This window comes from Perognathus longimembris, chromosome 1 (assembly GCF_023159225.1).
Source record: "Perognathus longimembris pacificus isolate PPM17 chromosome 1, ASM2315922v1, whole genome shotgun sequence".
Lineage (NCBI taxonomy): Eukaryota > Metazoa > Chordata > Mammalia > Rodentia > Heteromyidae > Perognathus > Perognathus longimembris.
This window is the reverse complement of record NC_063161.1, coordinates 114,590,489-114,607,427: the sequence shown is the minus strand read 5'-3', so window position 1 is coordinate 114,607,427 and position 16,939 is coordinate 114,590,489. Positions and strand designations below refer to the sequence as shown.

Below are 16,939 nucleotides of genomic sequence, written 5' to 3'. Positions count from 1 at the left end.
CAGAGTAGGTTCTCAAAAATGGATACATGTTTATTCTGCAAATGTGTTCTGAAGTACAGCTCTGTTCAAGACACTCATCTGGAGCATAAGGACCTAGGAGAAAGTCAAATATTCAGATTTTGACCTTGGGAAAATTGTACATTCTAGTCTACTTCTGCTGACAGAGGTGAAAGCCATATGAGGGTCAGGTATATTTCAGGTCCTGATACAGTAAGTGCAAGGTCTGGTTAGCTCATGGAGCAAGGTATAGTGGGTTCTATGTGGTAGCTTTGTGTGGAAGGTTTTTTTTTTTTTTTGCTTTTTGAGTCAAGATTTGCTTTTTAGAGTAGACAAGTGCAATAGATAAGAATGTGTGTGTATATTTGGAGGAGGATGTATCTGGCTGGTAGAGTGGGCTGATCGACAGTTTGAGGTTCAGCGAGGAGGTCAGTATAGCTGGAGCTGAGTCAGGACAGTATAATCTAAGCATATCAGTTATGTAATCATTCTGATATATACTTTTAGATAAAGTCACATTCCTGACCAGGCCTTACAGAAATAACAAACTAGGACTGATGCTTCATGTATCTGCTGCCTTATCGTCTAGCTTTAACTTGAAGCTCTTAAGAACAGTCACCCATGAATAATTGTAAGTTATTTTGTTGTTACTTATTCCTTTGTACCAGGAGTTAGGCAGCCTGCAAAGTGTGAGAGCACAGTCCATCAGAGTGCTAATAGCTGTGACAGCACTTCTGACTGTAAGGGGTTAGGGTCTAATTTCCAAGTTAAAGAGAAAAGTACCCCTACAATTACTCTCATTCAGACACTAGTGCAGACCAGTTTGATAATTTGTTAATTCACAAGAAGGTATGCTCTTGTTAATAATTACTATATTCTTCTTAGGTAAACATCACAACTCCAACAACTTCATCTGTTGAACATACCCACATTCCTCATCTTAATTCTGCTGTGATTCCGACTCTGTCAAATGAATCCTTTTTATTATCTGTAAATAATGGGAATCTGGAAGCATTTACAGGGCCTGGTACACACATCAATGGGAAACCTACATGTGATGAACTTGATCAGCTGATCAAAAATATGGCTCAGGTAAGAATACTTCTTGCTGTTATGACAGAAATGGATCTTAAAAGGATAATCAAGTCCTAGGTAACTGAAGAACACAGTGCATTTTACAGCATCTGGAAATATTAGAATGAAAATGAAGTTGCTTTTGTGAAAGTTTGACTAGCTTAGAGATTCTCCTTTACATTTTTCTTTTTCTTTTGTTACCACTTATCCTGAGGTTTGAACTCAGGGCCTGACTGCTGGTCCTGTGATTTTTTGTTCAAGGCTAATGCTCTCCCACTTGAGCCACAACTATACTTCCAGCTTTTTGGAGTTTAAACTGAGTTAAGAGACTTTCCTGTTTGACCAGGATTTCCAGCTTTGAACCAGGGTTCTCACACATTAGCCTCCTGTAACCACAAAATTAGAGACATGAGGATATTATTTATTTCTTGTGTCTAGCTTATGATCACATTTTAAATGATTATTGTATGTTGCTTTCCAGAAACACTCTTTTGTAAAAACAGAATGCTTCATTCTAGGTAAAGAGTACTATAGTGATCTGAGCATATGTTTTCCAGGCTGGTAACCAGTGGCTTACTCTTGTGATCCTCATTATTCAGGAGGCTGAGATCTGAGTATTAAGGTTCAAAGCTAGCCCTAACAGACAAATCTGAGAGACTCTTATCTCCAAGTACCCAGCAAAAAAACCCCAAAACAACAAAAAACAAAAAATCAGAAGTGGAGCTGTGGCTCCAGTAGTAGAGCACTAGTCTTGAGGAAAAAAAATTACTAAGCAAGAGTATGAGGCCTCGAGTTCAAGTCCCACTATCAGTTGTATGAGCGTGCGCACGTGTGCGCACACACACACACAAACACACAATGTTTTTTCTAAATTCTTGTGTTTTTTTTTGTACATCAAGTAATACCAATAATAAGATGATGATTAACTGTAAAAATTAGCTGTTTTGGTCTGTTTGTTTTGAAACTAGGTTATAGCCCAGGCTGACCTTGATCTCACTGTGTAGCCCAGGCTGGTTTAGAACATGTGATCCTCTGCCTCAGCCTCCTTAGTCCTGGGATTAAAGAGTGCATCACTACACCTGACTAGTCTTGGCTTTTCATTTTACTTCTTGCTTTGTTTCTGGAACAGGGTCGACATGTGGAAGTTTTTGAGCTCCTCAAGCCTCCATGTGGAGGCCTTGGGTTTAGTGTTGTGGGGCTAAGGAGTGAAAACAGGGGAGAGCTGGGAATATTTGTGCAAGAGATCCAAGAGGGCAGTGTGGCTCACAGGTGAGACTGTCATAGCATCTTCTCTGTTTTGACCCCACTCAGAGAGTTTTGATTATTTTAGGGGAATTTAGAAAACCATTAAACAAATGAAAACAATACAAAACTGAACGTAATCTGTTAACTGATTTTAAAAAGTTATTAACATTTTTCAAAAATTTTAATTTATTTCATCTGCCCATATTCAGCCCATTTTTGTGATAGAAAAGAAAGTTCTTTGATGTGGAAATAACTTATAAACACACTTAATTTAATTATATTTTAGGGAGGAAAATGCTTTGAGTATATAACCTTATTTTCATTATTATATGGGCTCTTGATTTGATTTAAACAGCTATCATAGAAATACCATGATCATTTGAGTTATATTTCATCACTGTAATCAGGGAAACAAGACAATGTGTACTTTCATTCTTAAGAGTTAGGGTGATAAGAAATATAGGTGGGTTAAATGAGTAGTTGAAAAACAAGCTTTTTAGATGAGAGAGATTAGTGAGAGGTAGCAATGGAATTCTCTTAAAGAAATTGATCACTTGGAGCTGAATCGTATACGTTAAAAGGAGAACTGCTGGAAAAACTTGACCAGTGTGGAACTTAGAAAACAGGATTAATAGTTACCTGAGCATGTTTACCATAGACGCTGTTATTTCCTTGAGAGCTCTCAATATCCCATTTCCATCCTCGACAGAGATGGAAGACTGAAGGAAAGTGATCAGATTCTTGCTATCAATGGACAGGTTCTTGATCAGACAATTACACACCAGCAGGCTATCAGCATCCTACAGAAGGCTAAGGATTCAGTTCAGCTAGTTATTGCCAGAGGCTCCTTGCCCCAGGTCATCAGCCCCCGAGTGTCCCGTTCTCCATCTGCAGCCAGCACCATCTCTGCTCACTCGAATCCGGTAAGTTCTGAAGAGTTTCAGAAGCAACAGAACAGGGTTCGCTGTTTCTTCAGGTTTCTAGTCTTTCTAGGTTGCTTCTGCTTGTTGAAATTTTTGTCTTTTTATTACTTGATCTCTTCTTTACTCTGGAATATTTATTGCTAAATTTTGATTACATTTCTAGCTTCTGAAACTGAGTTTGCTTTTCTTTGTGTAGTTTCAGGATACAGTTCCTGTAAATAAAATGTGGTCTTTTAGTACAATTGGCTTTTTCTGTAGACAAATACAATTATGACTTTGCTTGATAAATTATATCATTATTTTGCTACAGTTAGTTTTCAGTGACATTAAGAAGTCATCTAATTTGTTAACGAGACAGTTTTTTCCCATAACATTTTTCTTTCTTTCTTCTTTCCTTCCTTTTCTTTTTCAAAGTTCTAGAAATGTCTTTTAAGCAGTACCAAATCTTTAATTGGTGAAATATAGTCACTAGAATGATGGATCGATCTTTCTGTCACTATAGTGAAGGAAAGGGACATTGAACTCAGTTACTTTGTACCAATAAAATAATCTCCATAAAATTTTAGATTTTATAAATTTCTGCAAATTTATACAAGAGGTTTGTGTTTAGGTTCACTGGAAGCATGTGGAAGCAATTGAACTGGTGAATGATGGATCTGGTCTGGGATTTGGCATCATTGGTGGTAAAGCAACGGGTGTGATAGTCAAAACCATCCTGCCTGGAGGAGTAGCTGATCAGGTAAGCCACTTCAATTGGCCTTCACTGCTGTTATTTATCCAATAACATGGCTTCTTTCTTTGAAGTGTTTTGTTTTTTAATTGGCAGTGCTGAGCCTTGTGTTTGCTAGGTAAGTGCTCTACCACTGAGCCACACCTCTATCCCTTTTTTAACACTGGCTATTTTGATATAGGATCTTGCTTGTTACCTAGGCCTAGGCCTCTACTGTAATCATCATACTTGGAGCTTCCTGCTATAGTTAAAATGATAGATAAGCACTACAATACAAACTTCTGCTGTTGAAATGGAGTCTTATAAAAGTTTCTTCCTGGTCTGGCTTGCAACCATGATCCTTATGGTCTCAACTCCATGTTAGCTATTATTTGAGAAAGGGGTTTTGAAACTTTGGCCTGGGCTAGCCTCAAATCATGCTCCTCATGATTTTAGCCTTCTGAATAGTAATTATTTTCCAAAAAAGAAAAATTCCATTTTATTAGCATGTATTAATTTTATAATGTAGTAGAATTCATTATGACACTTTTATGTATGTTCTTGATGCACTTCGATTATACTCACCCTCTTCTCTCTCCGACTGGTCCCCATTCGTCTTACCTAATATTCCTCTTTCTACTTTCATGTAGTATTTCTGAAAATAGTACATAATTCTTTTGTCTTTATGAGTCTCTTATTACTAAACAATAAGATCTCTACCTCCGTCCATTGTGCTGGTCCTGGGGCTTGAACTCAGGGCCTGAACGCTGTCCCTGAGCTTCTTTGGCTCAAGGCTGGTACACTACCACCAAGCCACAGCTCCACTTGTGGCTTTTTCTTGTAACTTGGAGATAAGAGTGTCATAGACTTCCCTGCCCACTCTGGCTTTGAACTGCAAACCCTCATACTATCAGCCTTCTGAGTAGCTAGGAGTCACCAGTACCTAGCATAATTAGAAAGTATACACTGTTTATATTTAAGGGTATTGCTAAGAGTTTGTACGAGCTTTTCCATTCTTCATTAGAGATTTGCTGGCTTAATGAATTATGCTTTATTCTTGCCTTATCATTTGTTTATGTCTTTGCCGAGTGATAGTTTTTCTTTTCCATGTTCGTTTAAGTTGTATATGTCTTTCGTCCTCTTTGTGGTATCTTTTGCTACACTGGCTTAAGAGTCATGAATTGCTTTAGTTTATTTTTTTTATCATGGAAGATCTTTATTTCCCCATCGATTTAGTAAAATAACTTTGCTGAATACAGAAGTCTTATTTGGACGTTATTTTGTTTCAGTTACTGAACCATTCAGTCACGAACTCCATTGCTTGGAGGCTTAAAGATTGCTTTTTATGTTCATCATCTGTGCAGATTTCATATCATTTTGATCTATCACTTTCATCTATGACTGTGTTCTTTTTTTTTTTCAAATTTTTATTATCAAACTGATGTACAGAGAGGTTACAGTTTCATACATTAGGCATTGGATACATTTCTTGTACTGTTTATTACCTTGTCCCTCATAGTCCCCTCTCTCCTCCCCCTTTCCCTTTCCCCCCTGAGGTGTTCAGTTCACTTACACCAAACAGTTTTTCAAGTATTGCTTTTGTAGTTGTTTGTCTTTTTTTACCCTGTGTCTCTCAATTTCAGTATTCCCTTTCAATTTCCCACTTCTAATACCAGTATACACAGTTTCTAATATACTCAGATAAGATTACAGAGATAGTGTAGGTACAACCACCGGAAGGTGATACAAGAACATCATCAATAATAGAAGCTACAGATACAGATGGGACATTGAAAGTAGTTACAACTGTGATATAACAATTGTCTCCATAACATGGAGTTCATTTCACTTAGCATCATCTTATGTGTTCATAAGGGTATAGCTATTGGGCTCTTGTGATGCTCTGCTATGACTTGCCTAAACCTGTACTAATTATTCCCAATAAGGGAGACCATAGAGTCCATGTTTCTTTGGGTCTGGCTCACTTCACTTAGTATAATTTTTTCCAAGTCCTTCCATTTCCTTACAAATGGGACAATGTCATTCTTTCTGATAGAGGCATAAAATTCCATTGTGTATATGTACCACATTTTCCTGATCCATTCGTCTACTGAAGGGCATCTGGATTGGTTCCAGATTCTAGCTATGACACAAATTGTGCTGCGATGAACATTGTTGTGCTGGTAGCATTACTGTGATTTTGTTTGTGGTCTTTTGGATAGATACCCAAAAGTGGGGCTGCTGGGTCATAGGGGAGTTCTATATTTAGCCTTCTGAGGAATCTCCATACTGCTTGCCAGAGTGGCTGAACCAGTTTACATTCCCACCAACAATGAAGTAGGGTTCCCTTTTGGCCACATCCCCTCCAACAATTGTTATTGTTAGTTTTCTTGATATATGACATTCTTACTGGGGTGAGATGGAATCTCAGTGTTGTTTTGATTTGCATTTCTTTTATGGCCAGTGATGTAGAGTACTTTTTCATTATTATTATTATCAAGGTGATGTACAGAGTGGTTACAGTTACATGCATTAAGTAGTGAGTACATTTTTGTATAACTGTGTTCTTTTGAGGTACTTCTGATTGTCAGAGCTAGACTTTTTATGGTTCTTAGCATATTTTAAGTAATAGTTATTGTAGTTGCATATTGACTCCACACTGCATGTTTGCTAGATGGTATTTTTTTCTTTGAACTCTCAACAAAGTGACACAAAAAGATGTTTTCTCCCCTTTAGTTATCAAAATGAAAAGTTTATATCAACTACTGATTTAAGGAATATTTGTGAATTTTATTTGCATTACATTGCATTAAATGATACTATAAAGGTTAAGAAGACAGTTAATACTACAAATGTTTAATGTCCCAGGATTGGCATAAAGTCTCATCACTGCCACCCTTCCCACATTTAGGATTTGTCTAAAGCATTTACAATAACAGCCTTATTATTCAATGTCTCCTTTTTCGTTCAGCATGGGAGATTATGCAGTGGAGACCATATTCTCAAGATTGGTGACACAGATCTGGCAGGAATGAGCAGTGAGCAAGTAGCACAAGTTCTGAGACAGTGTGGGAATAGAGTTAAGTTGATGATTGCAAGAGGTGCCATGGAGGAAACGGCAGCATCCACCTCTGTGGGAATCTCTTCCTCCCCATCTTCTGCACCAGACATACGGGTAAGTGACTTAAAAAAAATCATAGGAAAGTGAGAGGGAAAGGCTTTCAAATGACTATGATGGATGGGCCACCTAGACTTACCAATGCTCATATCTATACCTGTCTGTCTATTTATCTATCTACCTACCTACCTACCTACCTACCTATCTCTGTCTCTATCTCTATATGTAGTTAGTGTTAACCAACGGAACACATTTCTCATGGTAAGACTGTTGCAGCACTAATCATTTATTAGCAAAACATCCAAGATAGTTTGCTAAAAGTTCTAGGTGATCATTTTACATTTTTCTCGAAGCATTGCATTTGTGATGATAATACTTAGAACTATGAATGAAATGGTAAAGAATTATTTTCCTTCAATGTCTGAAACGTTTAACTTAATAATTCATTTAACCCAAATGCTCTCTGTAAATGGGGTCATAGTTCTAACCCTTCCCTTTCTATAAGTTTTCTCTTACTGTTCTGGATATGTGGAGATTGGGAGCCAGGAGAAGGGTTGGTGGGAGTGAATAAGGCTTAAAACCTTTTCACTGTTAGGTGTCATTTAAAGGTAAGTCTTGGCATTATTATTAGATTTATAAGGAATACTCAATTCTTAAATGTTTTTAAATAACAATTTTATTACTTAAAAAATAAAACATGGGGCTGGGAATATGGCTTAGCAGTAGAATGCTTACCTAGCATGCATGAAGCACTGGTTTTGATTCCTCAGCACCATATAAACAGAAAAAGCCACAAGTGGTGCTGTGGCTCAAGAAGTAGAGTGTTAGCCGTAAGCAAAAAGAAGCCAGGGACAGTGCTCGGGCGCTGAATTCAAGCCCTATGACTGACAGAAAAAAACAAAACAAAACATATTTTAGAGTTGTAAGAAAACCTTTATTCATAAGCATAACCTTTTGTCTTTGTTTTTAATTTGATATGGAAAATTCTAAATTGGAAGGCAGTAACTGCTTCAAGTTTAAAAGTTTCAAGACTATAGTGGATAAAATATCAACCAAATTTATACAGAAATATCATGAATATTTTAGAGAAAATTATTCTTAGTTTCTAGAAAAGGTTTATGTGAGATAGAAGACCTACATTCCTTTTCCATATATATGAAAGTTTTTCTTTTAAGTTGTTTATAACCACTGGTTTCAGATTCTTTTCTAATATCCTATACTCCACCATAAGCCTTTTAAAACCTTATTAGAACACTTGAAATTTCCATGATTGTGTTGTTTTTAGGACTGAATTTGGTTGCTATTTTTTGCAGACAAAAAGAAGTAAAAAAGAGAGCTTGTTTATGAAAGTGTTTAAATGGCATTCTTTTGTGGTAAACAAAACATTTTATTCAGCAATATATAAATGAATGCAATACCGAAAACCACTTGATGTAATTGAAAGCTTAGAAAAATATCTATTCTGTGCATATCATCATTTCTGAAGCTTGTGCCCTGTTTAAAACCATTCGATAGTCAAATTGCCACCCTCTAAAATAGCACTCGCATAAGTCTTATTAAAAATAGAAAACACATTTGTTTCAATTGAAGCAGATTTCATCCTGTCATTTTCTTGTAATTATCTAAACTTTAAACTTTTGCTAAGTTTGCACAGATAATTATGTTCAATGAAAAAAATAAAATCAAACTTTACTGTAAAGTTATCTTATTTAGGTAGTGATATTATTAGTGATATATACTAAGAGTTGCCATTAGATACCAGTCTTCTTTTTGTCATGTATTTTCCAGGACTGATGAATCTTCTCACATAAGTACCAATGGCTTATGGTGCCATATTGTGCTAGTTCACTAATGCTTCATTTACAGAATCTTAACCTTTGGTCAGACATGCAATTAATAACAATTCTACATGTTGGAGAAGACTGCTTCTAAGAACCCTGCTTCTTGTTAGTATTCTGGAAAGGATGTTAATCAGAAAGGGAAACTTTCCTTATCTTCATAGTAAAGTTTGAATGTACAGAACAAAAACAAGGGCAATTTAAAAAGACTTCATTGGTACCTTTCACTGGTTGTCAAAATAAGTCCTATTTATGATGGAGCTTAGGATAGAGTAACTTGTATTATAATTAACTATAGATTTTAGATAATAATAGAAACTAACATATGGGCACCATTTCCCTACATCCTACTAAATGTTTTATTTACTTTATATCATTTAGGAGCAGAAACTTATACCTAGATTATCTGGGTTGAAATTCTATCTCTACTAGATGTTAGATGTTTAAAAATGTTATGGTGCCAGGAATTCTCTAAAGAAAGCTGCTGCAACAATTGTACCTAGCTCATTGATTTATGAGGAAAGTAAGGAATATTATACTGTTATAAAAATGAATTGAGACAATACCTGTTAAATAGAAACTGCTTAGTAGTTGAATGGTCGAACTGATGATTATCATTCTTTTCCTGGCAGACAGTTATACAATTATTTATTTATTTCAGGTTGATGCCTCTACTCAAAAAAGTGAAGAAAGTGAGACCTTTGATGTGGAACTCACTAAAAATGCCCAAGGATTAGGAATTACCATTGCTGGCTATATTGGAGACAAAAAATTAGGTAATTTAAAACCTAAGTACTAAATGTACTAAAAGCTTGCAATTAGTTCTAATATCTGTGTCTATGAAATACTGAATCAATGCATTATGTTTCAAATTGTTGGACAAAGTAGTTGAAAACTTCCTTAGAAACAATTTAATATTATAAACTGACAGTTGGACAAAACAGTCACCTCTTCTTCCTCTTAGGGGTTTGGTTTCTGTGCATTGTTGATTAATGTTTATTTGCAATTAGGGCTATTGATTAGGAGACTGGAAATGGATATTCTTTGAGTGTGCTTTGAAAATAGTGATAAATATCCTCTTTCTAATCTTAGAACCTTCAGGAATCTTTGTAAAGAGCATTACAAAAAGCAGTGCTGTTGAACATGATGGAAGAATCCACATTGGAGACCAGATCATAGCCGTGAGTTTCACATTTAATAGTACATGTGGTTGAGAAGGGTATTATCTTAGTTAGATGATGTTGGAGAACTTCAGTGAACTCTACTAATTTATATTTGCTTTGGGGGTTTGAGGCTGTCATACAATTCCATTTTTACTTTCTTGTTGAAGCAATATAGATCATTAGATTACATGCTTTACTGATCTTAATTGAAAGTCAGGACTTCTCTTTTGTATAATTTCTGATATATTTGATTTTTGATTACCATGAATTTGTTACATTAATACTGCAGTTGGATTTGTATAAACTTCAAAATAAAGACCAGATATCATGACCTTTAGGAGACATGATTCCGAATTTTTTTAAAATTTCAAATCAGCAGAACTCTGCTGTTACTATTAACTGCAAGGCCAGAACTCTGCTTCTGCTCTAAGAATATACAAGAAAGAGAGGAGGAGTAGATGGAGATCCCCTTAATTACATCACTGTGCTAGGATTTAAGCATACTGCAGATTCAGGCAGTGTATGAGCAAATCCAGCCTTCAGATCAGGTCTGGTAGATACTAGATCTCCCAAACTGCTCCTAGAATCAGAAACTCAAAAATCTCTCAGTAAGAACTTCCTGGCTAAAATAAGGTTAAGAAAATTACAATTGCATGTATTACAACATGAATAAATCCTGAGGACATTATGCTAAATGAAATAAACCATCATAAAAAATGACATAGTACATGATTCCCTTTATCTGAGGTATCTGAACCAGTCAGAGGAACAGTAGGTAGAATACTGATCTCTCTAATATGAAGTTTATTTACTCAGTAGAATAGTGATTCATTTTATAAGATAAGATCTATTACACAACGTTATAAATGTACTGAACACTAGTAAATTGTACCTTTCAAAATGACCATTTTAGCCAGGTGTTGGTTGCTGATGCCTGTAATCCTAGCTATTCAGGTGGCTGAGATCTGAGGATTGCAGTTCAAAGCCACCCTGGCTTTGAGTCTCACCCTGTGAGACTTCTATCTCCAATAAACTACCTTAAAAAGCCTGAAATAGCACTGTGGCTCAAGTGGTAGAGCACTACTAGCCTTGAGCACAGAGAGGTTCAGAGAGAGAGCCCAGGTCCCCAAAACCCCAGAACCAGTAAAAACAAAAACAAAAACAAAAACAAAGTAATTTTGCTGGGCACTGTTGGTTCATGCGTGTAATCCTAGCTATTCAGAAGGCTCACAATTCACAGCCAGTGCAGGCAGAGAAGTTCCAGTGAGACTCATGTCCAATTAACCACTCAAAAACAGGAAGTAATGCTGTGGCTCAAGTGGTAGAGTACTAGCCTTGAGTACAAGGAGACTCAGGGATAGTGCCCAGGCCTTGAGTTCAAGCCCCACAACTGACCCCCACAAAAACCCCAGAAAGGTGATTTTGCTAGTCAATGATGGAACATGGTCTGCAATCCTAGCTACTCAAGTGGCTAAGATCTGAGGACTATGATTTGAAGCCAGCCTAGGCAGGGAAGTCCATGAAACCTTTATCTCTTAACTAATCAACAACAACAAAAAAGCCAGAAGTGGAGCTTTTGGCTCAAATGGTAGAGGGCTAGCCTTGAGCACAAAGAAGGCTCAGGAACAGTACCCAGGCCATGAGTTCAAGCCTCCAGAACTGGTGTAGGTGCATGCACACATGCACATGCCACATGCACACGCCACACGCACACACACACACACACACACAAAAGATTATTTTGCCAAATATGTATAGTAGTTCACATGTAATCTTAGCTAATAGGAATGTGGAGATTAGTGGAATCATAATTTAAAGCCAGCTTGAGCAAAACAAACTAGTGAGTCCCCATCTCTACAAACAAGCTGAGTGTGATGGGTCATGGTTGTAATCTTGTTATATCAGCTATGTGGGCAGTGTAGGTAGGAGGATGTTGGTTAAGTAGAGCAAAAATATGAGACCCCATCTAGAAAATAGGGCTCTGAACTAGGCTGTGATATCAAAATGAGTATTTTTCCCCCAAATATTATTTTATGTGATGTGTTTTTTTTTCCTTTTTTTTTTAAATAGGTAGACAAAAGACTCCTTTTGTCTTTGCCTCTTAAGCATATAATATATATCTTATAGTACTCCAGGGTTCAGTGCTATGAAACATCCACACTTATTCACTTATTATTTTTACGTTTTTTTTATTATGTTTAAATACATATAAAGTTTTGATGGTCAATTTAGGAGTGCAATTAAAGTGAGCTTGTCACCTAATTTGGCTGTGTACTGGAAAAACCTCTTCAATGTACCTTAGTTTTGTCATATGATGAGAATTAACTAGTTCATTTTTTATTTTGATTGAAAGAGAAGGAGAAAGAATGAGTAGAGATTGGGCATGGTGGTTCATGCTTGTATCCTAGCTACTCAAGAAGTAGCTTAGCAGCCAGTGAGAGCAAAACATTAGGAAGACTCCATCTCAACAAATAAACTGGGTATGATGGTTCACACCTGTGGTCCCAGCTACATGGAATGCCATCTATAAGTGGAGCATGATCCAGATTAGCCCTGACAGACCCTATCTAAAAAAAAACTTACAAAGAAGAAAGGGCTGGAGGTCAGGTTGAAGTACAACAGTATTTTAAGCCCTGAATGCAAAACCCAGTACCACCAAGAAAAGAAAAAAGAAAAGAAAGAGCCAGAATGAATAGGTGTAGTCTTCAGTTCACATATGATGCCAGATTAAAATTGTAAACTCATTTAATCTTTATCCTCCTTTAAGTGTATTATTTCACTAGATTTTTAATAAATCAGATTTGTTAAATATAATCCACATAGTATATATTTTTTCCATGTAACATATGTAATTCAACATAATGTCCAAGGGTGTACCATTGCTGTATTTGTTTACCCTTTGTTCCCCCATTTCTGTGCCTCCCCTTACACTCCTAGAGACATACAGACAAACAAACAAAACAAAAACAAAAGAAGACAAAATGGCAAAAATGAAAATGAACTTGTGAGTGGAATGGGAGAGAAAAACTGGGAGAGAGGAAGGGAAGGGGTGACATAGTCCAAAAGGAATATATTCTTTGTCTGACTATGTAACTGTTACCTTTCTCTTTTAATCATTTCCAAATAAAAGTAATTAATATAAAAGGTATGTAATTCAGTGGCTTTTAATATCTTCTTAGAGTTGGGCATCCATTGCTATACTCAGATTGTTTTCATTACTCATAAGAAGAGATCCCAAACTCATTACAGTCATTCCTTAATTAATTCTACTGAAACTCCAGTCCTAGGAAGCCTCCAAGCTTTCTGTCTCTGTAGATTTGCATTCTCTGGGACATTTAGTGTAGTTGCTTTAGAACTCAGGTCTTTGTGACTGACTTCTTTCACTTAGCAGAATTTTTTTTTGAGGTTCATCTGTGTTACAGCGTGAGTTACTCCTTCATTTCTCCTATTAATGAGTATGGGTGCACCAGAATTACTCATTCACAATGAGAGCTGACTTTGCACTATGGCTGTTGTGTACAATGCTGCAATGAACCTAGATATACAAAGTTGTATGCAAATACATGTTTTCACTTTTCTGGTATATGCAAAGGCATGCACACTTGCTCCATTACAAGCTTTGTTTTAGTTTCTTTGGCTACAAAATGGAGATGTGGAAGCTTCCATTGCTTGAATTTTTAGGAGAGCTAAATTAAACTTTCATTTAATAGCTGGAATGACATTTAGCACATAAGTTCATTTTGATTATTTATGAGATTTATTGAGGGCCTGAAATTAGTATCTACTTGAAAAAGTCCCACAACAGTTTCCTTCTAAATCTATTATTGTTTCCATTCTTATGTAAGTAGACTCTCAGATGTCATTCCTCTTAGCCAAAGCCAATGGCAAAGAAAACTGCTGACACACAAAGGTCAAGTATTTTTTTTTAGCAGTTGTTTTCCTGTCCTTATAACAAATCACTTATCTTCTTGTCTTTTTAGCAACATTTTCTTCAAAGTTAGCAGCACCTAAACTCTTGGAGAATACCTTGTAATGCTTTAGTCATGTAAATTTTGTGCAACATATCCTCACCATCTTGTGGCTGGTTGATCTATGGGTAGTGAAGTCCTTCACACCTCCTTACATTTTCACAACTGTGGTCTTTTAGCTTATTTGTTCTATTTTTGTTTTGGCAGCTGTTATTGGAGCTAGATCTATTCTTATTTTGTTGGCATGCTGAGAAGATTAAGAAATTATTTCTTACTATTTTGAGCAAGTGTTGTTTTGGAACCTAACACTATTGTGCTGTAAGATTCCTGTCACACACACTGCGTTCTGTGGACCCCTAGTGTTTCACTATGGGCATTACAGGGGTAGGAACAGATCAGATTGGTTTACCATTCCCCCTACCTATGTTGGCATTCCATGTAATCGTTATTGACAAAAGGACTATTAGTTATTTTGTTTCAAGTAGCCTAAACTTGTTGTTGTATAAATCATATACTTATTCTTTTATTGGCATTTAGTAATCCATGCTAAAAGCAGAATGAATTTTAATTGGTGAAAATTATTAGGCAAGCCTATAAATAATGAAGAGTGTCAAGTATTACTTTTCTTAGTAGGTTCACATTTTCTGTGAACAGATATAGGCAGTATTGAAAGGCCTTGGCAAGCTATAACTGAGTGTGCTGGGTGCTAGGTTTTGTGAGCTATATTTCTTTCCTGTAATTGATTCTATTGGTTTTGGTGTCAGCACTGGACATTATGAGGGTGCTGATGTCTTTTTGCAGGGAAAATTTGCTACCATAGTACCTGCACTCTTGCATTGTACTATTGTATTACTCTCTTATGGCATCATTAAGTTTGATTTGACTCTCAAGTCTTTCTGTGAGCAAGTGGAGCCACAGGATGGAAGACTCCTGCCTCTGTGGCTAACATATGAGTTGGTTATGAATAATCATCTCCATGAAGCCTGGGCTTCATGTGTTTATTACTAAGTTCGTTCTACTAAAATTATAACAATTCCTGGGTATTCTAATACAAAATGCTAGGTTGAGCTCTCATCCAAATAGAATGTTACAAGAAAATGTGTTGGTAGATTGCCGGATAATGGGCTATTTGTTTTCACACTGCTGTAAGGTGGCCTTGTGTGAGGTGAGGCTGGTAGATAATTAGAAAGGACTGTCTCCTTGGCCTCCTTATTAGGCTGCTAGTCCGTTTTTGCTATCAATTCCGAAAGTTATTTGATTTTCAAAGAAATCAAAGGCATATGATGTAATTGTCTTTATACTCCCATTTGAGATGAATGTCTTTTGTAGACAACACTATGATTTAGTGACATTGTTGTAAGCAGAAAATTCATAGAGCCTGCCTTTGGAGAAAACAGCTATAAATCACACAATGAAGGAGAAAAATCCTAATAAGTTTTATGAGGGAAAAGGGGTACAAGTGGGCTTTGACAGGAGTTGGGGTATATGGAAATAACTTCTGGATGTAGAGCCAAAGTGATTATAAGTGTTTCCTAAGTGAGGTGAAGAGAAAGATCATAAGTTGGGCTAGAGTGGGCTGTCCAGGGTCCCTTTGTTGAGAGGAGGGCTGCAAGTGAGAGGACTGGAAAGGATTCCACTGTGACTGGAGGGCAGTGGGCAGTGGCAGCACCATGCAGGCTGAGGGTGGTGCTAAGTGGTGGCAATGCTGAGAGAAGGTGACAGTTGGCCAGGCCATCATAAGCCATGTTTAGGGATGGAGTCTGGTGTTCAGGATTAATCTACAGAAGGCATGATTAGGGGAGTTTGATATCAGTGCTTAGGAAAGATGGCAGGAACTGGGTCAATTTTTTTTTTTTTATCAATTTTGAAGGTAAAAAAGGGTAACGTATTTATTTAAAAGATATAAAGGATTTCAGTTTTATCCTTTTGTAAAGGCAGTATTATTAATGATATTTGGAAGACTTCAGTGAGTGCTTGCTTTACTTCTTTTCCTGTCTTTATATCTTTGAAATACTGCTTCTGAAACTTAACCTTGCTACTGGATCATCCTAGGAATATAACATAATATTTTAAAAGTCACAGAAACCCCTCCCCCAACCATTGGCTCATAATTCCTAGTAGTGCTACCCCAAAATCTGTCTCAAAATAAACTAAGCCCTTGAAGGATTTCTAGCACAGCCACTGAATAGTTTCTAATGCTGGTCACTAAATATGTCTTAGGGTATTATAGCTTACTCTCAATTAGATAAATGCTCATTCCTTTCTTCTCACATTAACAAGTAGTGAATACATGTTTTTATGAATTTGCAAATATGCATTTATATTTTGTCATCCATTTTTTTTTGTTAGCATTACGTAGTTGTACAGGGGAGTAAACTCAGTCCTTCCATCATTCTACTTCATTGCCCTTTTACTCTTCCCCCAACACTCTCTACAGGAGTTGTTCCATTTTCATACCCATTTATAAAATATTTGTACATATCCATCCTCCTTCATTCTTTGTCATAGGTGGATGGCACCAGCCTCCAGGGATTTACCAATCAACAGGCAGTGGAGGTGTTGCGACACACGGGACAAACAGTACGCCTGACACTAATGAGGAGAGGGATGAGGCAGGAAGGAGAGGCTACACCAAGAGAGGACGTCACAACAGACCTTGAAGCGCCCCCCATTAATGCCAGCATAAGCAAAGGTAATGCCATATACACCTGGTTGTCAGACCTTTACATTAGGTAGATTTTATTTTTCAAGAAATGTAAAGTAATTTACTTAGAGAAAAAGGGAGTTTAACAAAACTGGAACTAACTGAAAGCAGCTGCCTGTCTGTAAGCTTCAGAATGGGGCTCTGAGTAAAGCTGGCTTTTTTCTGTCATCCTCACTCCTCTCAGTCATCCTTAGTCACTG

At 36.8% G+C, this 16,939-nt stretch overlaps 1 protein-coding gene across 11 annotated transcripts in view; it reads left to right on the top strand.

The window, feature by feature from the left end:
• Positions 1–16,939, top strand: part of Mpdz (multiple PDZ domain crumbs cell polarity complex component) — a 149,613-nt gene that overhangs the window by 44,278 nt on the left and 88,396 nt on the right. For all 11 annotated transcript variants that reach the window (XM_048350012.1, XM_048349799.1, XM_048349964.1 and 8 more), the window contains exons 4-11: positions 883–1,089; positions 2,201–2,340; positions 3,026–3,239; positions 3,850–3,978; positions 6,920–7,123; positions 9,566–9,680; positions 9,997–10,085; positions 16,544–16,727. In XM_048350012.1, coding sequence (XP_048205969.1) covers positions 883–1,089; positions 2,201–2,340; positions 3,026–3,239; positions 3,850–3,978; positions 6,920–7,123; positions 9,566–9,680; positions 9,997–10,085; positions 16,544–16,727 — 1,282 coding nt within the window. The remainder of the gene's footprint in view (positions 1–882; positions 1,090–2,200; positions 2,341–3,025; positions 3,240–3,849; positions 3,979–6,919; positions 7,124–9,565; positions 9,681–9,996; positions 10,086–16,543; positions 16,728–16,939) is intronic.